Genomic DNA, 27,964 nt, shown 5'->3' with positions numbered 1-27,964 from the left:
TGCACACAAGAAAACTACTGTGAGAAGTTTGTTTGTAAAGTGAATGAAAGAGAACAATTAATTAATAGCTGGGGCCAGGGAGACTTCATTTTTTAGAGAGAAGTCCCATCATACTTTCATGCTGATGGGAATGATCTAGGAGAAAGGAATGGTGCTGGGAATGAAGATAAGTGATGAGCTTACGTGGGTGAGTGAGAGTAAGGATCTAGCCCTGAGTGGAGGAACTTGCGCTGGGCGGGAGCATGAGTGGCTCACCCATAGCCAATGGGGAAGAGCAGAAAACCTAGGCACAAATGAGCAAGGTGCACAGAAAGTCTACTGGAGGAAGCTTATGGAGGTGTTCTTCATGAGTACAGCTATTTTCTCTTTGAAACAGGAAATAGAGTCATTAGTTAAGAATGGGGGAAAAGGTTGGAGATTGGAGAAGAGCAGGAAAAATGTGACGTCATCATTGAGGAGAATGGGCATGTGAATGGCGAAGGCAGGTGCTGCTGCATCACCGGGTAGTACCAGTGTGTCCCTGAAGTTTAGTGGTTGTGAATTCAATGACACTGGCCAGTGTGGCCATGTGTCCTTCTCTAGCCCAGGTTGGTTTAGCCACAGAATAGGCAAAGAATTAGATTTAAGCGTGGTAGAGTTTTGCCAGGAGAGTAAAACAGGAAAAGGGTAGCAGAAGAGTTGAGGGCATACCCAAGGGACCGATTACCATGACGGGGCATGGATAAACCTGAATAAGGAAAAAAAATGAAGAAATAGGTGGGTGAGAAAAAATAAAACTTTGGAAGTCTCAGTGTTTTGGGGGTCTCAGTTAAAGCTGAGTGTCAGAGGCAATGAACTAGAAAGAAAGATGAGAGGTGGTAGTCAGTGAGATGCCTGAAATTGACATCATGGATTTGCAGATAATGAGAATGAGAAGGTCTAGGATATGACAGAGGGAGTGATGGGGGAGGTAGGGTGGAATTCAAGATACATGGCAAAGAGTAGGCAAAGAAGGTGAGAGGCCAGGTTTGGGGAAGGATCACCAAAGATGTTGAAGCTGATTTCACCAATACAGCAGGGCTACTGGGGAGAGTGACAGGAGCCGGATATTTGTATATTCAGAGAAAGGGGAATGGCTGGCAGTAAGCAAATTATTGCTAGAAGAAGATGTGGGAAATTAACACACTGGGAAATTCAGAACAAGATGCAGAACTGGAGATTGTTTTAGGGAGGAGAGAGCAAGATCTGGAAGCAGCAGAGGATAAAGAATGACACCACCGTCTACTCCAACCCCACAGCTTGTGAATCCTACAACCAGTAAGAAAAAATAGCAGCCTGAGGCAGGGAGGCAGGGGTGTTCATGCAGACAGTGTTGAGTGAGATCAGAACAAGGGGGTTTTATCTAAGAGCACTGAGGGTTCTGAGGCCCCTTTTTCCCAGATCTGAACCTACAGCTTAAGGATAACAGCATTCTTAAAACAGCTTTCTGAAGAGGGACTGTAGAACAAAGCATTTAAATGTACAGAATTTGAAGCAAGACACCCTAGCTCAGTGACCTAGTGGCTATCCAATTTTGGGATGGGGATATAGCCACTTTGGGACTTAGTTTTCCCATTTTTGAAAAATAATGTTTTCATAAGGATGAAATGGATTAAGATATGCAAAGCACATAGAGCAGCTTCTAAGTGGTAATTCATATCATTATGTGTTCAAAGAATACAAGGGGTGCATCCTGGATATGTGAATGCCTCCTCTTAAGCCATAACACCCCACTGACTAACGTCAATCAGTCACTAAAGTATAGTACACATTCATTCCTATTTAAGGGTAAAAGCTAATACTATAGTTACAGACTCTGAAGCCATTAAAAAGATTTTCTCCAACTCTTTCTGCTTCACCCAAATCAAATCTAATGCTGGTGTAAATTCAGAAATCCTGTTTTGTATTAGAAGATGGAGAAAATATAGTTTCTAGCCCATAGTTTATCGCTGTTCTTGAAATTTAATTCAGATATGCATGTATTCTTTCTACTCTAACGGGGCACTTGGGCAGAATTTCACCAGCTCTTTCCTGTCATAGTATAATACCTCAATTTGTAATTTAAAGATAGAGGGGGAAAAAGCTGAATAAAATAAAGCAAATATTTGAGAGACATGTTCATGGACTGAGTTTTCTAGGTAAGGAATTCCACTAGGATTAGAGAAAAGGTTCTCGCTTACTGAGTAGTCAAGTGGGAATAAGAGCTCACTGAAGCTAGGAAGAAAATAGAAGCACTACCATTTGCAATAAATAGTTCTGATTATTATTATGACAGTAAAATGAAAGTTGACATTTCTCTATTTTACACTTAAGAACTGAAGATTACCAGTGGATAAAGATAAAGGTCCAGTAGGTTTCATAAGCTTGGTATTAAAAAAAATTACCCTCTTTGACAGATAAAATTGATCTGGCATTTCACAAAGAAGGTAAATGGATCTTTATAAATGGTTTTCTTCTCCTCATACAGGACACTTCAACTATTTAAATAATTTAAAAGTTATTTCTCATGGAAATAGAATCAATTTTCTATAGGCCTGAAGCACATTAATGAGTATTCTGAATTTCCTTCCCTCCAGCCAAGTGATAAGTCACTGCAAAGAACCCCTGAAAGCTATTACATTGTAGAAAATACAATTTTCTCCTTGAGAAAGAATAGTTATTGGTTGCTGCTAAATTTAACATAGAAAATACCAAGTTACTGTGGCTATGCTATGCATAGGAAAGACTCTTCTGTGCTGGTCAGCTGGTAACACTCACAGAAAGTTTAAGCTCCCGTCACATTTCCATTCACGAGTATTTGTTTTCACACTTGTCTAAGCCATGCCTCCCATGATATTTTTCACCCCAGATCCCAGACACTTTGCAGAAGTTTTCATTTTTGTTTTGAGTTTCACTTATTGCAGCTGGTATTACAAAAAAGTATTACTCTGACTATAGTTTTTCTAATAAATAAGATCTGGACATTTCAACATTCATTCACTACTAGCAGCACATGGGAACTTAGGGTAAGCCTCCCGCCACCATTTTGAGCATCAGGGATCCGAGTAAAATGAAAGTTTGGACTTTCACATTTACAAATCATAGCGGTTTCAAAAATTATAAAAAGAAAATGTTCATAAATATATTCAATCATAGTTATCAACTCTACATTTAAATGGTTCTGAGGTTTCTCTCTCTTTATGGGCAACATTAACTCTGCCTCCTATGGTCTATTATACATTTAATACTTTTATTATCCCTGATGATTAATGATATCTTTCTGGTACATCAGAAGTCCCTCCTTTCCAATTCTTAACAGCCAGCCACTCTCTGTTCAATGTTATAGTAGGTCTTGACTGGCAGTGTACCCTTGAAATTGTTTCTCTATTTGGTTTTAGTAGCAAAGATACGGTGATCTAGATTTGAAGAAAAAAAAATCAACATCGAAACCCCAAAGCAGGTCTAAAACTCTCATTTTAAAACACAGCAATTGATGTTTTTATCCTATGTAGAGACAAACATAATTTTCTATTAAAAAATTGCTAAAAGGGATTTCATAAAAGCCATGAACTTGGGTTTTTTTTCCCTTTATCTTTTAATGACTAGTAATATATCATCTTAGCAGACAGTTCATCTCACCTTCCTGCCGGGCTAGAGCCACTATCTTCACTTTCCCATTGGTCATTTTTGCTTCTTGGAATTGGAGGCTGTAGCATTTCAGCAGCTAGGGGATCCGCATCATTTTCTTCTCTACCAATCCATTCTCCAATCACACGGGGCCTCAGAAGAGAAGAATTAAACGCCACTGTTTCCTGAAGAGAAGAAAAGAATATGCTGTCTTAGATGGCTTTTTCTTATTAACAGGACGACAGGGAAATAATGTTGCCTAGGGATTTGACTGTCAAATGCTCCTTTTTGTCTTTCTGAATTGATAAAAAACTTCAGTTTTCTCCAACTCTACGAGATGGCTTGTTCTATGTGACTTATGCTAATTCCTAAGGTCACTGTGATAAAGGATCCAGAAGTTGAAATCTTTGCTTTGAATTTGGAAGGTTGCACGTGTGCTCTCAGGAAAGAGACATGGGATGAGCATTCCAGGCAGAAGGGAGAGTGTGTTGTAAACAGGGCAGCCCACATAGGGAAAGAGTTTGGTGTCACTGATGGGAAATAGTAAGTAACTGCCCAAGTGGGACAAGAAGAGGTAGGGCTCGAAGGGTATATTGCCTCCAATTGCAAAGCATTTTAGATATTTCAGGATCCAGCAGAAATTCAAAACAGGGCAGTATCAATGGCAGATATGTTATACTAATTCAACAAATGTTAGTAATCTGCTTTCATAGACTTGGATATGATGCAGCTATTAAAATGCTATTGTAGGAGAATACTGAATACATGTAATTGCTAGAGATTTTTTGTTATGTGAAAAAAGGGCAAGTTAAAAAGCAATACTTATAGTATAATCTAATTTTTGTTTAAAAAAGTCATGTGAGTATACATCCATTTCTTGTTCATGAACTCATTCATTTATTCATTCTCTAATATTTATTAAGACTTGCTATGGGCAAAGAACTGCTTGATATGCTGAAGAAAACAATGGTGAATAAGATCAAAATTTAATGGTGCCTTTAACTGAATGAAGGAATTACAGGCAATTTTAGTTTCTTCTTTTAGCATTGCAACATCTTTTCTATATTCTACAGTAAATACGTACTTGTCTTGTAATGAGCAAAATATATTTTTAAAGCCTCAGCTAAAAAATATAGGCCTTGTTTAAATATGTTTAGTAATAAATTTTAGTATTACAATTGTCTTGAACAATTCTTTACAAATTTAGATGCTGTTCTGAGTCTTCAGGTCTCACAACATATTCGACATTTCAGTACAGAATATAACGCAATATGATCTTACAATATATACAATATAATATACAATCTACATACAAATATAATACCAAAAGCAACACATGAAATATGATTTAGGACATATTTGAGGGGCATTTCTCCAAGTCACAGCAAGTGATAGAAAGGAACTGACTATTTTAATTTTGATCCAGCCTACATGAAAATATAGCAGATACATTTTAGAACTAGTGTTTGTAAAACTTAACAATGAATCTGAACTCCTTCTATACTTACATTCCCCACATCAGAAAATCAAAGCACTACAATAGGTTTCAGCTGTAAAATAATCCAATCAAATGAATGCTTTCAAATAATCAGAAGGGCATATGCATCTGCCACAATTTAATTTTATTTGAAGTATAGGAATTAAAATTAACAATACTGTTCAATTTTAAATCTATATTTACTTTTAAAAGCAGATGATTATGAAGACATGTTTTTGAATTTCAAAATCTATAAACATATTTACAACTTCAAAATGCTTTTCCATCTGTGAGACTTTATAATGTTACTTATTCTCTGAATTTCATTTTCTCCAATTGTAAAATGGGGATAATAATCATAAGGCCCATTGTAGCAAACGAATTAGTAAACAACATAGTTAAACCATAAAATTCTTTTTTTCCCCCGAGGTGAAAGACCAGTTGTTTTATTTTAAAAAAATTGTTTTGCTTTAATTTTCAATCTCTCAAGGACCAATATTTTCATAAAATACCATAAAAACCAATAATCATAAACAACATTCTTTACAAAACAAAGGCATATAAAAATATAAGTCAAGGGTTTTGAATTTGTTTTCATTCAACAAATATTATTGAATTGCCATAAAATTTACTAAATACTCTCAATATCTATACTTGTTTTATTGGAGAATAACAACAATTTAAGTGGCTCTGCTCGGTGTACTTTTAAAATAGAATTGCTGTCTGTCACTGTGTATTAAATGTTGTGTGTGGATGTATTCTCGGAGAGCTATGAGGTCTCTGAGGGAAAAAAAAAACTATTATATACACATATGTATACAAAATGTTATGTTCTTTTGATAACTTTTAAAAAGTAATACAGGTGTGTTCTGCATCTCCTGACTGACCAGAAAGTACAGTTGCATGATCTAAGTGCCCAAGTTTGTGTTTATGTTTACAATTAAGTCGACAATGAGTACTATTACTTTAAATGTCAAGGTCTCATACATAAAGGCAAAAGGAAGCTAAAAAATCTGATACTTGAAACAGCCACTTCTATTAAATGAGAAAGCTAAGTCTTAGACCTGCGTCTTTTAATTCTTACTTATAGCTTGATCATAGTTTTACAATGAATGCATACCAGAAATGACTTACACAAATTTTTCATTTTGAAGAACATTTTATCATTGTAAAATGTATGAGACAAGAATAAAAACAGACCCTTGATTGGCACTATTCTTTCAATCACAATTCATGTAACATATTCCCCTGTGTCTACCACTTTTTTGCCTATTTACAAATTTTAATGCTAAATCAAGAGACAACAATAAAATCCTCATAAAATCTACTTTGGACTATGAGTTTGGAGAGTTGGCATCTTTTTCTGGCTTGATCTACTAGAGGCTGTCTGTTATTTAGGGCCCTAAAGGGAGGGTCGGAGGGAGCACATTAAATGTATTCAGAGAATAATCCATATTTTAAAGCTTTTTCATTGCTATTCTATTTTGAGAGAAGAGATACAAACATGCAAAGTACAGAATTAGATCACATATATGTGTGTGTGTATATATGTGTATATATATATACGTATATATGTGTGTGTATATATATGGGCTAATATGTGTGTTTTGTAATTAAATATACTAGTTCAGAGAAGAGGAAGCTCAAGCCCAACATGGACCAGATTCAGCAGTGGTAGTCTCACCAAGAGACATGACCAACTTCAGTATTAATTGTGTCTTCTTCCTTTTTTAAATTTTGGATTCAGGAGGTACATGTGTAGGATTGTTTCATGGGTATATTGCATCATGCTGAGGTTTGGGATACAGATAAACCATAAATTCTGTGTATAAGCCAGATACAATTATTTAAGAGTGTAGACTGTATTCAGATCATTTTGATGTATCACTGCCGGAATGGACAAATTGAGTAAGAATAGATACCTGGTAGTCACTATGGGCAGAGTAACCAGACAGGGAATTGACAGTGCAGGTTTTCATTCTATAAACTTTCATTTTATAGATATTATATTTAAAAGGTTGATGGCTGGGCGCGGTGGCTCATGCCTGTAATCCCAGCACTTTGGGAGGTCTAGGTGGGCGGATCACGAGGCCAACAGATCGAGACCATCCTGGCCAACATGGTGAAACTCCATCTCTACTAAAAAATACAAAAATTCGCTGGGTGCGGTGGTGCGTGCCTGTAGACTCAGCTACTTGGGAGGCTGAGGCAGGAGAATTGCTTGAATCCGGGAGGTGGAGGTTGCAGTGAGCCGAGACTGCACCATTGCACTCCAGCCCGGCGCCTGGCAACAGAGTGAGATGCTATCTCAAAAAAAAAAAAAAAAAGGTTGAATAATTAATTCAATGTTATTAATCTCATTTACATATGGGGCAGAATTGGGTTTGGAGATTGTCTCGCTATAGGTTCAAAGTAGATGGGACTTGAAACAAAGAGACAAACAAAGAAATTGACCACTGGAACAACAGAAACAGATGAGCTTATGCACTGTAAGCCAAAGAGTGAAAAAGGTTTTAGAGTTGAGTATGATCAGAAAGTTGAGAACAGCGGAGAATCAGAACTAACTCCTTGGTCGCTTACTAGGAAATCAAATGCAGTGCTAGATGTATCGCTATTGAAAAGTAGAGCACACAGAGAGAATAAATGGTGTGATATTCAGGATGTTTAACGCCAGCTGGCATAGAAATTTGAGAAATAGCCGACAAGCAAAGCAATACTAAGAGCTGCAAACAGGGTCTGAGGAGTTAGGAAGTAATAATATTTTACAGGTGAAAAATGGGGCTCTACTATTTTTATTTTTCTAAATGAACAAAGCTCTTTATATTCCTCCCATTCTAGTGCTGATGAAAAAAACTGAAGCAAAGAGCACTTTCTCCTTCTAAAAATGTATATAACCCTGAAAATTTTTGAATATAGGCTTATTACATATAGTAGATCAAAGTAGCAGAGTTTTTGTTATATTATTTATATTTGATTAAGCTCAGTAGACATCCTTCCATAGATCTTTATGAAAGGATTTTAGTGAAGAGAGCAGTTCTAAACACTACATATAACACATCACAGACAGCAATCCATGGCAAAATATGAAAATGTAAATAAATAAAAATGATTTTGAAAATATTTTAAATACATGGGTAAAAAAATCATTTAAAATTTCAGGGATAAATTTTTAAAATCCTAATTATTCTTTAGTAATGTAAAAATACATGTTCCTTTGCCCTTTCAAGTATAGAAGTCCCTAGGTTTTGAAGTTCTTAAGCAAGTAAGCATAACTTTAATAATAAAAGCAGGTCGGGCACGGTGGCTCAAATCTGTAATCCCAGCCCTTTGGGAGGCCCAGGCAGGCAGATCACTTAAGGCTAGGAGTTCGAGACTAGCCTGACCAACATGGTGAAAACCTATCTCTACTAAAAATACAAAAACTAGCTGGGCGTGGTGGTACACGCCTGTAATCTCAGCTACTTGAGAGTCTGGGGCAGGAGAATCACTCGAACCTGGAAGGAATAAGTTACAATGAGCCAAGATTGTGCCACTGTACACCAGCCTGGCCAACAGAGCGAGACTCCATCTCAAACAATTAAAAAAAAAAAAGAAAAGAAAAAAAGAAAAGCATTCCCAGTCAAAAATTCTCCCAAAGCTTACAAATTTCTGTAGTATGGCTTATCAGCAAGAAGCTCACCTATCCAGGAAGTAGTTACCTTGTCCTACACCGTCGCTCCAAGAAGCCTGTTTTCAGTGGCTAATCTAAGAGTTCAACTACTGTGACCGCTGGTTCTGAGCACACTTGACTATACTCCAAGCTATGTGACTCTATTTCCTCTTGTTAATAAAACTGGATGTTTATGGAAGGCTGAGATCATGTCTTAAACTCCTTTGTTCCTCTCATAATAACTAGCATAATTCTAATTTCATGAAAATAAACATGAAAAGATGTGTTGAATGAATTTTTAAAATCCTCAAGAATGAAAAACAGTATATATGCAGTGAATTATGAAGTATCTCTACATCTAACTAAAATCATGTAAATGATTCCCACACAACGCTGATTAATGTACTTTTTAAGCCATATCAGAAGAGTATCTACAAGATGGTCATTTTAAAAAACTGAAATATTTCTTATAAACTCTTAAGGTTTGAATAAATTATTTTGATCCTGCTATTTCAAAAAAGGAAGGTTTTGGAACACAATCCTGTTACAGAAATACATTAGATGTTTGAAATAGATAATAAGCATCCTTAAGGTAATACTGTATTACTTTAATATATTGAATTCAAGTTAGGGATTAAAGATGGTAATGTAAGCAGACTGTTAAAAGCTCTTTTCCCACTAGCTTTTATTCTTTGTCATGATTAGTGTGAACTGATTCATACTTAGTACAATTAGTATGTACTGACTAAAGGTCAGTACATCAGCAGTTGAAAAGAGTATTAAAATAATTTTGTTTTAGTCTTTAATGATATTTACTTAACAGAACACATTTTTCTCAAAAACTTTATATTACATTCAGTGAAAAACCTTGAACCATCTGTGTCTTACTAGACAACATGTTAAAACTGTAATATGAATACTGCAAAAAGAAAATTGCTTTTATTTTATTCAGACCATATTAATGAGGTGCTTGTGGCTCTCAAACTGTATTACTAAGTTTCAACTTTGTTTGAATAAACTTTTCACAATATCAGTTATAAATGAAGTGCAAGGACAGAAGATCATTTGAGTTTACACTGCTTTAAGACAGTTAACAGTGGGAAGTTTATGAAAAACAGGCCAATCTTGCTGATTTGTATCTACCCACACTTAAGTGGTAAAGATGAGAAATTATCTTCTATATCTCACAGCATGTAATTTACACAGAGCAGCTGGAGAAAGAAGGAAAAAAGGGAGGGCTGTAGGCATTACAGGGAAAAGACAAATTTTAAAAAATCAACAACAAAAAAGTGAGGCCAGATCTCAGAACTCAGGTCCTATTCCCACATATTTTGTTTAGAAAGGCTTCCCATATAATTAAACTACTTTTAAAAATTGTATGATTGACCAAGATTGTATATATTTAAGGTGTATGATGTGACTTTTTAAGTACATATATAGCATGAAATAATTACAATCTAGTTAATTAAAAGAATTAAACTACTTTTTATCATGCACTTAGCATATTGAACACATATATACTACTCAATTATTTGAATGCCAGCTTTCTCATTCTAACTCCTATCTGTTCCATTCCCCTCTGTTCATTTTGTTTGCTGATTCCTATACTGTCTTCCTTAAAATTATCTCCTATTATAAAATCTCACCCCCTCCCTGATGAACTTCTATTTTCTTATATTTCTCTAATTGTGTTTCTGCCTGGTCCACAAATAACCCAACTCCAACTATTTGGATAACTGTTACACTGTTGAATGAAAATAAGACCCATTTTAGAAAAAATTTTATGGACTACAGAAGCCTAGTTAGGATGTCCTATAAGCTAGAAAAGAAAATTTTATGCTATCTTAATAAATAATTTTAACAACTTTTGCATTGCTATTTCTTTCCATATTATGGACTAGATATCATGGGAACTCACTCTTCAAAATATTTAATACTTCTAGCTGAAATGGAAGAAGACATCGCTTTAATGCAAAGCTTAGGAGAAAAAAGCTTATGGGAAAACAAGGGAAATCGGAGACCAGACTGAAAATGAGAAGGAACTGATGCCAGTAGCTGCCCTGTGCTCGTCTAAAATTCCAATGTCTAAGTATATGCAATCAATCATAATTAAGGCTGTTATGTTAAGTTATTGTAAACCACAAAGATAACCAAATTTCTTTGTCAGGTGTGTTTCTAACTGTAACTACCCTGGAGATTTTGCTATTCACAGATGGTAGTTGTCTTGTTTTTGTCCTTTTCAAAAGATGGTTGATAATAAGCTATAGAAATTTAACAGGTGCTCTCAAATATAGGCTTCTGATAATTTTGAAGACTGTTACATTTGAATAAAGAAAAAAATGCACAGCACTCTTAAAGAGCTGAAGTGTTCACAAATAAGCAAAACCAGAGTTAACTAAATGTACTGAAATCAGAAAGCTGAAGCAACCTTTTTGACTTTTGCATAGAATATTGTTGATCCATATTTTGCTTTTCAGAGTCAATGAAACTTACTTTGAACTATTTACAGCCTTTAATAATTGATTAAGGTATACTCTTACGAACAAAATTTGGAGCATGTTTGTTTCTCTCTGCCCAGTTCCTCTAGAATTTGGAAACTAGCCATGAGTATTCTCAACATATGGCAATATAGTTGTTTGCATCAGTGCCACAAGAATCCATTTTTCTTTTGCAACAGGATGCAATTGGAGAGAGTAGTTATTTTACCAAGGCTTTGACTGGAAGGGTATGCTTCCCTTTAAGGAGTCAACCTCAACTTGCGGAGTCAACCTCAACTTGCAGAGCCAATAGAAGCCCAGTGGGGAGACTGGCCTCATACCCTCATCTACAGCGTTGCTGACACGTGGTCAGTAAAGAATGTCACTTTCTTTTTTTTCTTTTTTTTATGATTTTTTTTTATTGTATTTTAGGTTTTGGGGTACATGTGAAGAACATAGGTACACACGTGGCAGTGTGATTTGCTGCCTTTCTCCCCTTCACCTATATTTGGCATTTCTCCCCATGCTATCTCTCCCCACCTCCCCACCCCCCGCTATCCCTCCCCTATTTCCCCCCAACAGACCCCAGTGTGTAGTGCTCCCCTCCCTGTGTCCGTGTGTTCTCATTGTTCAACACCCGCCTATGAGTGAGAACATGCCGTGTTTGATTTTCTGTTCTTGTGTCAGTTTGCTGAGAATGATGGTTTTCAGGAGATCCAAGTTTATCTTCAGACCTTAAGAAAAGAGGATCACGCAATTCACAGGTATTTGAGAATACAAACCCATGGCCAAGATGGGCTTTAAAGACCTTATCTGAGATTCTTTGCGGAACAGAGTTCCCTCAAAGCCAATCCAAAAGGCCTATGTAGAAATAATTATTCTTACTGCACTTTATGCAAATAATCAGGCCAAGTAAAAGACTAAAGTCTATTTTGCAAACAATTCAGTCCTATTATGATTTTTTTTTTCTCAACAAAAATGAGGACAGGAGAAACAGAAATCATGTTTCAAAACTTATCATATATTTGTCATTAAATTCTAAACTCACTAGCTGTTTTTCAGTTTTTGCCTACATTTTAGACTAACCCTGCTTGTTCCTGTGAACCAATCAATAATCTCTAGGTGCAGCTCAGAAAGAACAAGAGGAATAGCTAATGTAAAAATCTGGATCAGTATTCTAGTTCTGAGCAATTATCCTGCAAATCCTGCCAGGTGATGGGAATAAATAGGATGCCCATCACTCAGAGGTTTTGTTTTGGGAAAGTAAGACAAAGGGAGCTAACCAAAGCCAAGCACCATGCACCCAAATCCTACGAGCATAACTACAGCCACCAGTTATCTGGGTGTATCATAAGACATCCTTTCCTCTTCCTTGGGGGAGGAGGACTCAGTTCTGCAGTTTCACCTTAGTATTTGGCTTATGATAAGGAGTCCATGCAGCCCCCACCAAGGTGCATTTTGTCCCAGATTCAATTCCAAGCTTTGGGTCAAAGCCCTAAGAAAGAAAACTGGATTTAAGGGATCCAAAGGCAGACAACCACAGATGTTAAAAGGCATAGCTCAGGTAGGCATGGCTGATTCCTGCCAATTAAGCCAAGCCCAAGCGTCCTGTTCCATGGATAAAAGCCACATTAGTATCTGTGGTATAAATGAGTTCTAGGAAATTCAAGGCTACCGACAGCAAGGGATATAGAGCTTATGTGGGTAAGAACAGATGATTCCACCCTTGACCCCTGCTTCATGGGTGCAAGTTGCTTTGCCATCCATGACAGCATCTGCCAAGGTCACCAGGATTCAGGGATTCAAGGACGAAAGAGGGAAAGAGGATGCTCTTTCTTCTCTCCCTCACGTACTGCAGGTATCTGCTAGGAAGAGAAGGGAACCAGGAATGCCTGCTCCCCTCTTTCTAGATGGGTAGCCATTCATCTTCAGTCTGTACTGCTTTCAAATGCATCTCAGATCCCGGGGACTCCTTTAATCTATGTCTTCTTTTTTTTCCTTTCTCCTCCTTGGTTCTCTCTTCACAAATAGGCAATTGTGTCTCCATACTATGAGACAGTCACCTCAGATGTATCCTCCAAATAGGGAAAACTGAATTTCCCAAACCTTGAATTGGTTGGTTTAAGATTGGGCTCAGGGGAAGGAGACCCAGAAGCCTAACATGACAGCAAAAGGGTAAATTTTTTTTTTTTTTTTTTTTTTTTTTTTTTGCCAGTAGGGCTTTTGGCCTCCCTCTCCCTGTGCACATTACTAAAAGGCCTCAGAATTTCTGAGCTGTCCTTACGTCCCCTTGTTTTGCTTTGATACATGATTTCTAATAACCCAGTTGGTCTGTTCTTGCCTTCAGGCCATCAAACTCCATGCAGTCATGCAACCAGAGCCTTTGACAATGGCCCCTTCTGCTGGAACCCTTAGATTGGCCTCTGAGGGAGTTCTGATTGCTGTTTCCCCAAAACAGTGCCCCCTGTTATCAGGAAGCAGTTAAGATTGGTCTTTGTCCTTATCTTTATTTTAACAGCAGTTAGATGTACTTCTTTAGAGAGAGGAACAAGATAGCCAGGTTGGGGGCGGGTCCCCAGAAAAACTCCAACCAGCCTGAGCACTGGGGTGGAGACACAGAGGACATTTGCAGCAGGGAGGAGCCTGGCCCCTTCTCTTCCTGTGTGGAACCTGCAATTCCAACTGCAGGGCAGGAAGCACTCTAGCAAGGACTGTGGCCTAGAGAGAGTCCCTGTTTCCCCCTTTTCTTTTCACCCAGTAAATCCCTGTCTTATTCACCATTCAAATTGTCTGCAAGTCTGAATTTTCATGGCCTTGGCTTCCAGATGCCTTGCACTTTTTGACTTGCTCTCTTGCATTTCCGTCATCTCCTTGAGAAAGACACACCTATGCTTGTCCACCAGTCTCAAAAGGTAGATGCAAAACATTTGGAACAGACTGAAGTCACCCTGGGCAAGCCCAGATTATATCAGTTGACAGTCAGCCAACCTCTAGAGCCCAACTGATACCTATTAAGCCCATCCAGCCATGAACCAGCCTAAATCAGCCAAACCCCAGAAAAGCAAGAGAAATATTTATTGTATTCAGTCACTGAGTTTTGGAATGAATTATTATGTAGCTATGGCTAACTGAGGTAGAAATTCATCTTAGATACTTCTAGGATGCCTATTATTTCAAGTGTTGCCTGATAAAGGCCTAAAATATATGCCATTGATTTTGGGATATAGTTGTAGGTAGAGGCTAGAAAAATCTAAGAAAATTATTATGAAAGTTTGGAAAAATGGAGACCAGTGTTATGTGCTGTTAAAATGTTTGGTAAAACTATCATCTATGGTAACTTGGAAGGTAGAAAGTGAACCTAATACGTTTTCAAAATTGGGCAAGAAGGAAGAGCATTGCACATATTGTCTACTTGATTTTAGTTACATATGATAAGTTTCTTCAAGAAATAAATGAACTTAGAAAATAACTGGCCAATTTGCAAGCAAAACTCAGAAAAAAACATTAAGAGTCTGGCTGAGTTTCTTGTCTCCAGTTTTCTCCGGCAACTAAAGACTTTAATATATGTCTTTGTGAAAATATTAAATTCATGGTCTTGCCAGAAAAATAAGGCCTTAGGGTAAAGAAGAGATCAAGTATCTAACTGTAAGACCCTTTATTAAGACCTCTGAAGAAAATTGAAATGGTGCCTATTCAAGGTGTTTCATAACACCTAAATTACCAGTAATTAAATCTAGAAAAATAGGCTTGTCTTAAAAATAATTGTGGATATGGTTTTTCACATAAGAATAGGAGAGGACTCAAATTATATACAGGAAATCCATAAATTATTTGAAACAGTTCAATTGACAAAAGCATCAGCCTGGAGTTAAAGGGGCTGAAACAGTTTCAGATATAAAAAGCCCTCTGGGCCCCCAGTTTTCTACAAGTAAGAAAGTAATCTGAAGAAGTTGCTCAAAGGCATCTTTTCCAATGCCCTCAAAGAAGTGACTAAAGAGGTTAACAAAAAAGAAACTTCCAGAGAGTAAAATCAAGAGCTGTGGAGAACAATAAATGGAGACTCTCAGGAAATCCAGTTCCCACTCTCTGGGTGCAATTAAGGAATACTCTCACATCCCTGAGTAAAAAGATCTGATGACATTTGCCGAGCAAGATTTCAGAATTTCTATGAGCCAGTGGTTTGTATGAACCTCCCCTTTTCTTTATCTTTTTTTTTTGTACTTTGGGCTCTGGGGTACATGTGCACATCCTGCATCTGCAGGATTGTTGCATAGGTGCATACATGCCATGGTGGTTTGCTCTCTCCATCCCCCTCATCACCTATATCAGGCATTTCTCCTGTGTTTTCCCTCCCAATCCTCCCCACCCCCTGCTGTCCCTCCCCTCCCTTCCCCTCCACCTCCCTCACCTACCCCAGTGAGTGTTGTTCCCTTCCCTGTGCTCAGGTGTTCTCACTGTTTGCCACCTGCCTAAGAGTGAAAACATGTGGTGTTTGGTTTTCTGTTCTTGTGTCAGTTTGCCGAAAATGATGGTGTCTAGATTCATTCCTGTCTCTAACAAAGGACACAAACTCGTCATTTCTTATGGCTGCATAGTATTCCATAGTGTATATATGCCACATTTTCTTTGTCCAGTTTATTATTGGTGGGCATTTGGGTTGGTTCCAGGTCTTTGCTATTGTAAACAGTGCCACATGAACATACGTGTGCATGTGTCTTTATAATAGAATGATTTACAATCCTTTGGGTATATACTCAGTAATGGGATTGCTAAGTCAAATGGAATTTTTATTTCTAGATCCTTGAGGAATCACCACACTGTCTTCCATAATGGTTGAACTAATTTACACTCCCACCAATAGTGTAAAAGTGTTCCTTTTTCTCCACATCCTCTCCAGCATCTGTTGTCTCCAGATTTTTTCATGATCACCATTCTGACTGGGGTGAGATGGTATCTCAATACGGTTTTGATTTGTATTTCTCTAAAGACCAATCATGATGAGCGTTTTTCATATGTTTGTTGGCCGCATAAATGTCTTCTTTTGAAAAGTGTCTGTTCATCTCCTTTGCCCACTTTTTAATGGGTTTGTTTGTTTTTTTCTTGTAAATCTGCTTTAGTTCTTTGTAGATTCTGGATATTAGCCCTTTGTCAGATGGGTAGATTGCAAAAATTTTTTCCCATTCTGTTGGTTGCCGGTTCACTCTAATGATTATTTCTTTTGCTCTGCAGAAGCTCTGGAGTTTAATTAGATCTCATTTGTCTATTTTGGCTTTTGTTGCCATCACTTTTCGTGTTTTAGTCATGAAGTCCTTGCCTATGCCTATGTCCTGAATGACTGCCTAGGTTTTCTTCTAGGGTTCTTATGGTGTTCATTCTTATGTTTAAATCTTTAATCCATCTGGAGTTAATTTTTTATAAGGTGTAAGGAAGGGATCCAGTTTCAGCTTCCTCCATATGGCTAGCCAGTTTTCCCAACACCATTTATTAAACAGGGAATCCTTTCCCCATTGTTTGTTTTTTTCAGGTTTGTCAAAGATCAGATGGTTATAGATGTATGGCATTGCTTCTTATAGAGAGCCAGAAGAGCCCACCCCCTCTAGGGGGGATCAGCAGCAAGGCTGCTGTGAACTTTGGATGAACTCCAGAGAAGCAAAACCATAATAGGGGAATGTGTATGTCTCAAAGGACCTAGAGAAAGATAACCAGCTTTCACTAACATTGCTGCAAGATAGTTATTAGCTGAAGTATGTTAATTAAAGTAAGAGAATTATAAACACAGCCTGTTCTGGGTAACTGTACCCTCCCTCTGCTATGTGCTTTGTGAACATATAAAATAAAGTACTCTGAGACAGGTAGGGGCCGGAGAAACTGACATCCTCATATTTCCAGACCACTTGGCCCAGCTTTTTCTATGTTATGTTATGTTTGTCTTTGTGTTTTTCTTTATGCCCCACAGTTCCCTCTTAGGTGTTTGAAGCCTTGTGCAGCGTGGGACATAGCACATGCCGGAGCTTCTGAGGCCTCTGTTCTGTTCCATTGGTCTATATCTCTTTTTTGGTACCAGTACCATGCTGTTTTGATTACTGTAGTCTTGTAGTATAGTTTGAAGTCAGGTAGCATGATGCCTCCAGCTTTGTTCTTTTTGCTTAGGATTGTCTTGGCTATGCAGGTTCTCTTTTGGTTCCATATGAAGTTTAAAGTGTTTTTTCCCAGTTCTGTGAAGAAGGTCAATGGTAGCTTAATGGGATAGCATTGAATCTATATATCACTTTGGGTAGTATGGACATTTTCACAATATTAATTCTTCCTAACCATGAGCATGGAATGTTTTTCCATCAGAGATTACTATGAACAGCTCTATGCATATAAACCAGGAAGAAATGCATATAAATCTGGAAGAAATGGATACATTCCTGGACACTTGCACACTCCCAAGACTAAACCAGGAAGAAGTTGAAACCCTGAATAGACCAATAACAAGGTCTGAAATCAAGGCAGCAATAAACAGCCTACCAACCAAAAAAAGTCCAGGTCCAGATGGGTTCACAGCCGAATTCTACCAGACATATAAAGAGGAGCTGGTACCATTCCTTTTGAAACTATTCCAAACAATACAAAAAGAGGGAATCCTCCCTAGCTCTTTCTATGAGACCAACACCATCCTGATACCAAAACCTGGCAGAGACACAACTAAAAAAGAAAACTTCAGGCCAATGTCCATGATGAACATTGATGCAAAAATCGTCAATAAAATACTGGCAAACCGAATCCAGCAGCACATCAAAAAGCTTATCAACCACAATCAAATAGGCTTCACCCTAGGGATGCAACTCTGGTTCAACATATGCAAATCTATAAACATAATCCACCACATAAACCAAACACAAAAACCACATGATTATCTCAATAGATGCAGAGAAGGCCTTTGACAAAATTCAACAGCCCTTTACACTAAAAACTCTCAAGAAACTAGGTATCAATGGAACGTATCTCAAAATAATAAAAGCTATTTACAACAAACCCACAGTCAATATCTTACTGAACAGGCAAAAACCAGAAGCCTTCCCTTTAAAAACGGACACTAGACAAGGATGCTCTCTCTCACCACTCCTATTCAATATAGTATTGGAAGTCCTAGCCAGAGCAATTAGGCAAGAAAAAGAAATAAAGGGCATTCAATCAGGAAAAGAAGAAGTCAAACTGTCCCTATTTGCAGATGACATGATCATATATTTAGAAGACCCCATCGTCTTAGTCCAAAACTTTCTTAAGCTGATAAGTAACTTCAGCAAAGTCTCAGGATACAAAATCAATATGCAGAAATCACAAGCATTCCTATACACCAACAACAGACAAACAGAGAGCCAAATCATGAGCAAACTCCCATTTACAATTGCTACAAAGAGAATAAAATACCTAGGAATACAACTAACAAAGGATGTAAAAGACCTCTTCAAGGAGAACTACAAACCACTGATCAAGGAAATAAGAGAGGACACAAACAGAACCTCTGCTTTTCTAAAGGTAGTGTTTAATCTAGTTATCTTATGTCAGTCACATCATCTAATGGAAATAAACAAACCCTGTATTTTTTAATATAGAAAAATTAAGAGAATTCAAAGAAAAGGTATAAATCAGTGAGTTCACCAGGTTTACTGAATTTAAGATAAAATTACAAAAATCACTTTTATTCTTATTTGCCAATAAATGTAATTTATGGAGGCTGAGGCAGGATGATTGCTTAAGCTCAGGAGTTCAAGTCCAATCTGGGCAATATAGTGAGATCCCATCTCATTAAAAAATTATAAAATTACGAATTAAACTTGTGAGAAACAATTTTCATTAAAATGTTGGATAACAGACAATATTGGCCAGGATCAAGAGTTAAAAAAAAATTACAAACTGTTGGTGGGAGTATACATTGATACAATCTCTTTAGAGAGAAAATTTGCATTATCTAATAGTAAAGTTAAAATGTACATGATATAAATGCCATATTACTGAGAAAGTCATTCTTCTAATTTTGTATGAGTGTGTGTGTGTGTGTGTGTGTGTGTGTGTGTGTGTGTAGTAACATAACAAAACATAACCAAAACTAAAAAAACTCCAAGGGGATCAAAGTAAAATTCAGAATAGAGATGGAGTTGGCTACCATCCAATAGCGGCTGGTTTCACTGATTAGTTATTTTTAGCTACATGGTAGATAACTAGCTATTCATTATATTATTATTTATATATTTTGATGCATGATATAGTCACAACAACTTTTAAAACTAAAAAAAAGAATATTTGCTAGATTAATTGAATTCCAGTTAGTTCCGTTTTTCAATTTTGATTCAGGTATATTTTTATTTCTCAGTTAACTTCAGTATCTCTCCCTTACATGATTCTCAGCCAGTCACGGTGCTCATTATTTCAGTGAGAAACTGAAAGCAATCAGAAGAGAATTTGTTCAACTTCTCCCCACTAAACCCACCAGCTACTGGTGTTCTTGCCTACAGTTACAACATATGAACTGTCATTTCTTCTTTTGTATGGTTTGGAGTATAGAAGACACCCAATACACATTTGTTGAGTGAATGAAGAGTGATACAAAATTCAAGTAATAATGATCTATTATTCAACAATGCATTGTCAACATAGTCATTTAAAAATACTATAAATAAAAACTACAATGAAATACCACTTCACTCTCATGAAGATGGCTATAATTTCAAAGACAAACCATAACAAGTAATGGCCAAGATATGAAGAAATTGGAACCCTCATACTTGCTGGTGAGAATGTAAAGTTGGTACAGCCTCTGTGAAAATCAATTTAGGGCTAGGCATGGTGGCTCATGTCTGTAATCCCAGCACTTTGGGAGGCCAAGACAGGCAGATCACCTGAGGTCAGGAGTTCAAGACCAGCCTGACCTACACGGTGAAACCCCATCTCTACTAAAAATACAAAAATTAGCCAGGCATGGTGGCACATGCCTGTAATCCCAGCTACTTGGGAGGCTGAGGCAGGAGAATCGCTTGAACCTGGCAAGTGGAGGTTGCAGTGAGCCGAGATCATGCCATTGCACTCCAGCCTGGGTGACAGAGAGAGACTCTGTCTCAAAAAAAAAAAAGAAAAGAAAAAAAAGGAAAAGAAAAAGAAAAAATAAAGAAAATCAATTTGGCAGTTCCTCAAAATTTTAAACACAGTTAACATATGACCTAGCATTTCCTATCCTCTGTATATACCCCAAAGAAGTGAAACGACATGTCCACAGAAAAAGCTGCACATAAAAATTCATAGAAACATTATTTATAATGGCTGAAAAGTAGAAACAACTCAAAGGTCCATCAACTGATGAATGAATAAGAAAACATGGTGTACCCCTATAATGGAATATTATTCATCAATAAAAAGGAATGAAGTACTGATACAAACTACAACATAGACGAACCTTAAAAGCATTACGCTAAGTAAAAGACAACAGTCACAAAAGGTCACATACTATATGATTGCATTTATGCAGAATTTCCAGAAAAGAAAAATTTATAGAAACAGAAACTAAATTAGTGGTTGTCTAGGGCTGAGTAGCTGTAGGGACTGGGGAGTGAGAGTAACTGCAATGGATGTAAAGTTTCTTTGAGGGATGATGAAATTGTTCTAAATTTAGGTTGTGGTGATGATTGCACACCTCTGTGAATATCCTAAAAACTACTATACTTTAAAAGGATGTATTTGATGATATGTTACTTATTTCAATAAAGCTGTTAATACATGAAATTCATTTTCAGATTTTCCCTTTCATGGTAAAGTAATTAATTAAATCCAGTTTAACTGGATCTAACACTATAGTATGGATTTGGAGTGACACAAATGAAGGATCAGAACCCAGGAGGTGAATGTTTATTCCAGGTCTACCAAGTACTGGTTTTGAGATCTTGAGCAAATCACTGAATCACTTTAGCGTCAGCTTTTTTTATTTGTTAAAAAAGAGAAAAAGAAAAAGAAAAAACGAGCCTGACTACTCCATTGGACCATTTTGAGAACTAAATTCAATAGCATATCAAAAAAGCACCTCATATGCTTCCCAGTCCTAACAGGTGCCCAGTATTCTCTCTTCTCCTCTTCTTTCCTATCTTCTGCATCCTCCTACCCATGATCTAAAACTTTTTACTCCTTATTATGAAAATGTTACACAAATACAAAAGTGGAAAGATAAATAAATGCCTTTGTACCCACACACATTTCCATCGATCATCAACTCAAGGGTAAACTCACTTCATGTTTATCTGCGACCCCCACCCCACCCGGCACATCCCTTCTCCATTCCCCCTTCCCTGCCCAGATTATGTCAAAGCAAATCTCATGCATCATATCATTTGCAAATATTCTGGTATGTACTTCTAAAAAAAAGTACTTTTTTTGGGGTAAACAAATGTAATAGCATTACCATAGCGAACAATAATACTCTAATATAAAGAAATATCGAATTTGTTTTCCAATATCCCTGGTTATGTAGGAAAATTATCTCTGGACAAGTCAGGCTAAGCAAGACTCCATACGCTGCAACTGATTGACAGTCTTTTGCATTTCTCTTAATTATTTCATTTCTCTTAATCTATAGATTCTCTTCCTCTGATTTTTCTCTTATGCTTTTTGTTGTTCAGAAAATCTGGGCCTTTTGAACTTTTGAACCTGTAAGTTTTCCACGGTCTGTATTTTTCCCTTCACATTCTTGTGATGTGGTTTGAAATGTTCCTCTGCTCCTTGTAATTTCTGCAAAGTAGTAGTTAGATCTGGATTAACATTTTCTGTTGGTTTTTGTTTTTGGCAATACTACTTGAGAGAGAATGGTTATAGTTTCATCTGGAGGCACATAATGTCCCAATGATTCTTCAGTGATGTTGGCAGCATTGATAATTATTGCTTAGACCCATTAATTTACTAACCAGTGCCAAACGGTAATTGTCTAATTTCATAATTCTACATTCATTTATATACTAGAATACTTCTGTAAAGAGAAATTGCCTGTCCCCAAATATTTGATTACCTTTAAGTGTAATATGTGTAGAAAAAGCAGATCAAATGTTTAATTTTTTTCCCTCTCCTTTAATAGTTTTTTCAAATAACAGCTTTGGTCCTTTAACATTCTCCCCAAAATAAGTAACTAGGGCCTTTCTTTGAGAAACGTGGACTTTAAAATATTTGCTATAACTAGCTATATTGTGGATACTATTCTTAATCGTCTTTAAATCTTCTCAACTTTTCCCAGTGGGAGATTATTTATGCTAGCTCCGAGCTCTGTTGACAAAATCTTAGCGATCTTTGGTAGTGTTCTTGCCTTCTGGTACAAGATAGAGCTATTCCAGGCACTTTTTGTATATTCCTTACTCCAGATCTGGAATCAATTATTTTAAGGGACCCTGATTCCTCTTAATGTGAAATGGTAAAACCTCATCACTACTAAAAATACAAAAATTAGCTATTTGGGAGGCTAAGGCAGGAGAATCCCTTGAACCCAGGAGGCGGAAGTTACAGTGAACTAAGATTACACCACTACACTCCAGCCTGGGTGACAGAGCAAGACTCCATCTCAAAAAAAAAAAAAAAAAATGATAACTTAAAGACGAGAATCTGGACCACAGGGAGTACTAATTCTTTCTATTGGGTTGATAATAAGTGGATAACTAATATCTATTTTTTTCAAATTTCAAAATATTTATTGAACATAAATAGAAACCTAAGTCCCAAAGAAAACAACATGACAAATTTTGAAAGTAAAATGTAATTTTCCCCTAATAAATAGAATTGCTTTCTGTTCATGGCTTACAAAATGATCGTTTCCTTCTATCCCTTTGTACCTTTGTGTATCTAGCAGAAAACTTCTTAGCTCTGGCTTTGGGCATACAGAAACTTCCTATTGATGATTATGTTTAAATGTTTATTTAGTTTGCCTAGAGTAAATTAGGGGACTGGCTTTGCCTGGATTGATCACAGGATAGATACTCAGGAAGCTCTGATCATCTTGAGTTTCATGTTTATCAGCAAAAAATAGACGCAGTGGCTAACAGAAATTTTGTTGAATGTGTAGATATGGCACCCATCACTAACATTATAAAAAGAAATGAACCTCGTACCTTTATCCAGGAAAATCCCCACTCTGTACAACTGGGACTTGTCCAGAGAACACTTAAAGGCATAGTGCTGGCAGCAAAGACCTTTCCTTTTCTGGAACCCACAGTCCAGAAGCCGAGTTCTGAAGAAAGTACAATGTTCCCCTGTTGATTCACAGATTCCTAACAAATACCCACATCTCATACTTTGCTAGTGCCCATATCCACCTCCCAGTAATGGTGGCCAGAAGTGAAGTGAGGGGCACCTAGGACACACAGTGCAGAGTTGAACCTCTCAGCTTGCTCCTTCTTATTCTGGCTGAAATTCCCACAGCAGACACTCCTTAGGTCTTCAGAAATGGTGAGATAGTTGTTAGCTATGTCCACATCCAAGGTCATATCCACCTGAAACTTCTTCATCCTTGGGTTCATTGTTAGAATAGATTTCAGCTTGAGCTCTAGTTCCTCGATCGTGGAAACCAGCGCCTTCAGCTTGAACTTGGGTTTGATGTCATTCTTCTGAGAGACCACAGAGCAGAAGGACACAGTAAACCTTCCCCAAGGTGCTCCTTCTGCAATGAATTGATGCATTGGAGACAGCAGACATATCCCCATTTCAGTTGCATGGTTTTTTTAAGATCATTTAGACAGACAGGACATCTAATTTTTTTTTTTAAGTGTTCAGCTATGGCAAATGTCTCTTCTTCCCAAGCTTCTCCCTCTGCCTCCTGTCCATAGTAGCTTTCCCAGACAGCTCATATTGAGAAATATCTATTTTTAAAATATTTTATTTTTATATAATTCAGATTTATAGAAAAGTTGCAAAAAAAAGAAAAAAAAATTTACGTATACCCTTCCCCTGGTTTGCCCGAATGTTAATGGTTAATGTGAAAATGTCTACATTGTTGGTTCGTATTTTCCATCACTATTTTGGGTGACACTTTGCCTTACCATTTTTTTCTCTCTCTCATCTGTGTGTGTTGGGGGGTGGGTGGGTATGAGGGTGAGTATGTCGGGGTGACTGTTCTCTTACGTATAAAATTTCCTCACAACCATTGGAAAGTAAGTTGCAGATATGATGCTCCTTGGTCCCTAAACACTTTAGCATATAGGATATTTTCTTGTATGGTCAAAGTATGATAATACAATATTAATGCACCTATCTTGTTTAAATTTCCCCAATTATCTGAATAATGTCATTTATGGTGAAAGAATATCCTGCAGCCCATGTGGCATTCAACTGTCATTTTTAAAAATCTCCTTAATAACCTGAAACAGTTTTCAGTCTTTCTTAGATTTATTACCTTCATGTTTTTGGAAAGTATGGGCCAGTTATTTTTTAGAAGGTCCCTCAATTTGTGTTTCTCCAATGCTTCCTTATGATTATATCTAAATCATGCATTTTGGAAAGAATAACACAGAAGTGATATATTTATGGAAGGCCGTTTTTGTTACTATAAAGGAATATCTGAGTCTAGGTGGTTTATATTAAGAAGAGGTTTAATTGGCTCATGGTTCTGCAGGCTGTACAGGAACCATGGTGCTGGCATCTGCTTCTGGTGAGGGCTTCAGGAACCTTAGAGTCATGGCTGAAGGCTATGCAGAGTCAGTGTGTCACATGGCCAGAGCAGGAGCAAGAGAGTGAGGAGGGAGGTGCCACACACTTTAAAACAACCAGTTCTTGCATGAACTAACTGCATAAGAACTAACATCACCAAAGGAATGGTGGATCTGCCCCCAATCCAATCACCTCCCACCAGGCCCCACCTCCAACAACGGGGATTACATTTCAACATGAGATTTGGAGGCAACAAACATCCAAACTATTCAATATTCTTTTCATTTCAAAAGGCACAGGATGTTGATTTTTCCTCTCACTGAAGGTATTAGCCTTAATCACCTGGTTTAAGTGGTGTCTTCCAGGATTCTCCAGTGAAAAGTTGCTCCTTTTGTTAATTAATAAGTGTCTTCTGGGGAGACTATTTAGAGATCTTGGAATTCATCAAAATTTTACCTACACATTTTAACATCCTTTGCTGATACCTGACTGCATCAATTACTATGATGGTTGTCAATTTGTGGCTAATTCCATCATTCCTTCTAAATTTATTTGTTGGTAGTGTACTACGCATCCTCCTTCACCTAATGTATGGATGTATGTATATTAATATAGACTTACGGATTATGATTTTATTTAATGGGCTATAACACATTACCATCATTACTTATTTTAATGCTTGAATTTTCCCAGATTTTACCAGGAGAAACCCCTATAATCTGGCTCCTGTGTCTTTTTGACAAGTCCCATCATTATTTGAATGTATCTTTGCTTTCTGGTGCCAAAAAATATTCCAACTATGCAGCCATAAAAAAGAACAAAATCCTGTCTTTGCAACAGCATGGATGCAGCTGGAGGTCATTATCCTAAGCAAATTAATGCAGGAACAGAAAGCCAAATACCACGTTCTCACTTACAAGTGGGAGCTAAACATTGGGAACTCATGGCCATAAAGATGGGAACAATAGACACTGGGGACTATTGGAGAAGGGAGAGAAAGAGAAGGGCAAGGGCTGAAAAACGACTCATTAGATACTATGTTCACTACCTGGGTGATGGGATCCTTCATACCCCAAACCTCAGTGTCACTCAATTCACTCACATAACAAACCTGCACGTGTACCCCCTAAAGTTATTTTTTTAAAAAGAGATTCCGGATTCAACTTGTAGTTTCTTAGCACAGTCCCAGATTCAGCCATTTCTGCAAGGAGGCTTGATTTCTTTTAAAAGAAAATGCTATTTAGAAAACAATCTCTGGGCTCTATTTTGTGCTGACTGCCACTAGAATGTGCATTTTATTTTTTTAAGGGAAAAAATACTGAGTTCTTAACGATACTTCTATTTTAAATCAGGATTATAATATTTTTACTTAAATCTGTTGACCTTCCATATATTATATTTCCTTTCCTCTATGCCAAAAATACTAGTTCTTAAAGATATCAACATAATTACTTCTTCTGTATATCATGCAAAGCATACACAACAGTCTCATAATAATATCAGCATTGTCATTAAAAAACACGATTACTAAAAACAGTTTCAGACCATGGTGCTGTTCTCCCTGTCCTTAGAATAGCTCCCACCAGAGACAATCAAATCACTGTTGATAATGGCTTAGAGATATTCATCTCAATATGTTTATGCCAAAAAATTGAAATGCAGTTGTGCTCATTTGTTTCATTTTGTTTTGGATAATAAGAAATTACTGTTTTAAGATTTAACTTTGTTTTAAAGATATATAGAATATTTAAATCATTCCAAAGTCAAATATTAAAAATTTTAAGAGGGTAAGCTTTTGTCCCTATCTTCTCCTCTCTTTACCTTTCTTTATTTCTACCCCATACCATCTCTTCTGCCATAGGGAACTTTTAAATATAATTTGATGTGTATGCACATACATGTGGGTGTGTGTATTTTACAGGAGGGCAGGTTTTGCTATGTTGTTTTGGTTTTAAGAGAAGCAAATTTGGCCAGTTGTGGTGGCTCACACCTGTAATCCCAGCACTTTGGGAGGCTGAGGCAGGTGGATCGCCTGAGGTCAGGAGTTCTAGAGCAGCCTGACCAACATAGAGAATCCCATCTCTAATAAAAATACAAAATTAGCTGGACGTGGTGGCACATGCCTGTAATCCCAGCTACTCAAGAGGCTGAGGCAGGAGAATTGCTTGAACCCAGGAGGTGGAGGCTGTGGTGAGCTGAGATTGTGCCATTGCACTCTGGCCTGGGCAACAAGAGCAAAACTCTGTCTCAAAAAAAAAAAAAAAAAAAAAGCAAATGTGTATCTATCTTTTCATTGCACTACTTAGATGAATGATAGCATACTAAGAACACATTTCTTCTCCCTCCCTTTTTCATTTAACAATATATTATCCCAGGGGTCATTCCTTAATACATATTCTTTCATTTTTATAACTGTATAGTACTCTATTGTATGGATATACTGTAATTATCCAGTATTTCTATTTTAATGGATATTTCATTGTTTCTACTCTTTTGCTATCAAAATATCATCACAAGGTACAGCCACATAGATAGGTCTTTTCGTATTTTTGCCAGTGTGTCTTTGGAATAGATTCATAGAAATAGAATCATTTCACCAAAGAATAACTACAGGTATAATGTACTAGATATTGTAAAATTTCCCTGCATAGTGTTTGTAGTATTTTGTATTTCCATCAGCAATGTGTGAAATTGTCTGTGTTTCCAGCACCTCACCAACAGAATACCTGACCAATGGGGATTTTTGTTAATTTGACAGGTAAACAGTGATGTTTAATTGGCATTTCTCTTGTTTTGAGCAAAGCTGAACATCTTTTTATATAGTTAAGAAGAATTTTTTCTATAAACAATCTCCTTAGATGGCTCATTTGTAGTAGAATTTAGGTCTTTTACTCTGTTTTTAGAAGCTCCCTACAGTTAGAAATATTAAGTTCTGTCTGTGACATAAACTGCAAATATTTTTCTTGAGTTGTCACTTTCCACGTTTTATTTTTGGGAGACACATTTTTAAGACAAACATGGACCATAACCATGCTGAGAGAACTTAAAGCAAAATTTACAAGGCTATCTTTCTTAGTATTAGAA

General features: G+C 37.0%; 1 protein-coding gene and 1 pseudogene across 2 annotated transcripts in view; both read right to left on the bottom strand.

Annotated features, from left to right (window-relative positions):
• CUNH8orf34 (chromosome unknown C8orf34 homolog) overlaps positions 1 to 27,964 on the bottom strand; it is a 443,306-nt gene that overhangs the window by 263,752 nt on the left and 151,590 nt on the right. For both annotated transcript variants that reach the window (XM_064384261.1, XM_064384262.1), the window contains exon 6: positions 3,637 to 3,809. In XM_064384261.1, coding sequence (XP_064240331.1) covers positions 3,637 to 3,809 — 173 coding nt within the window. The remainder of the gene's footprint in view (positions 1 to 3,636; positions 3,810 to 27,964) is intronic.
• LOC105724766 (ret finger protein-like 4A) lies at positions 23,151 to 24,909 on the bottom strand (annotated as a pseudogene).

The sequence above is a fragment of the Aotus nancymaae genome, unplaced genomic scaffold, assembly GCF_030222135.1.
Source record: "Aotus nancymaae isolate 86718 unplaced genomic scaffold, 86718_ANA_hifiasm-v0.15.2.pri h1tg000036l, whole genome shotgun sequence".
Classification (NCBI taxonomy): domain Eukaryota; kingdom Metazoa; phylum Chordata; class Mammalia; order Primates; family Aotidae; genus Aotus; species Aotus nancymaae.
This window is presented reverse-complemented; position numbering and strand designations above follow the sequence as displayed.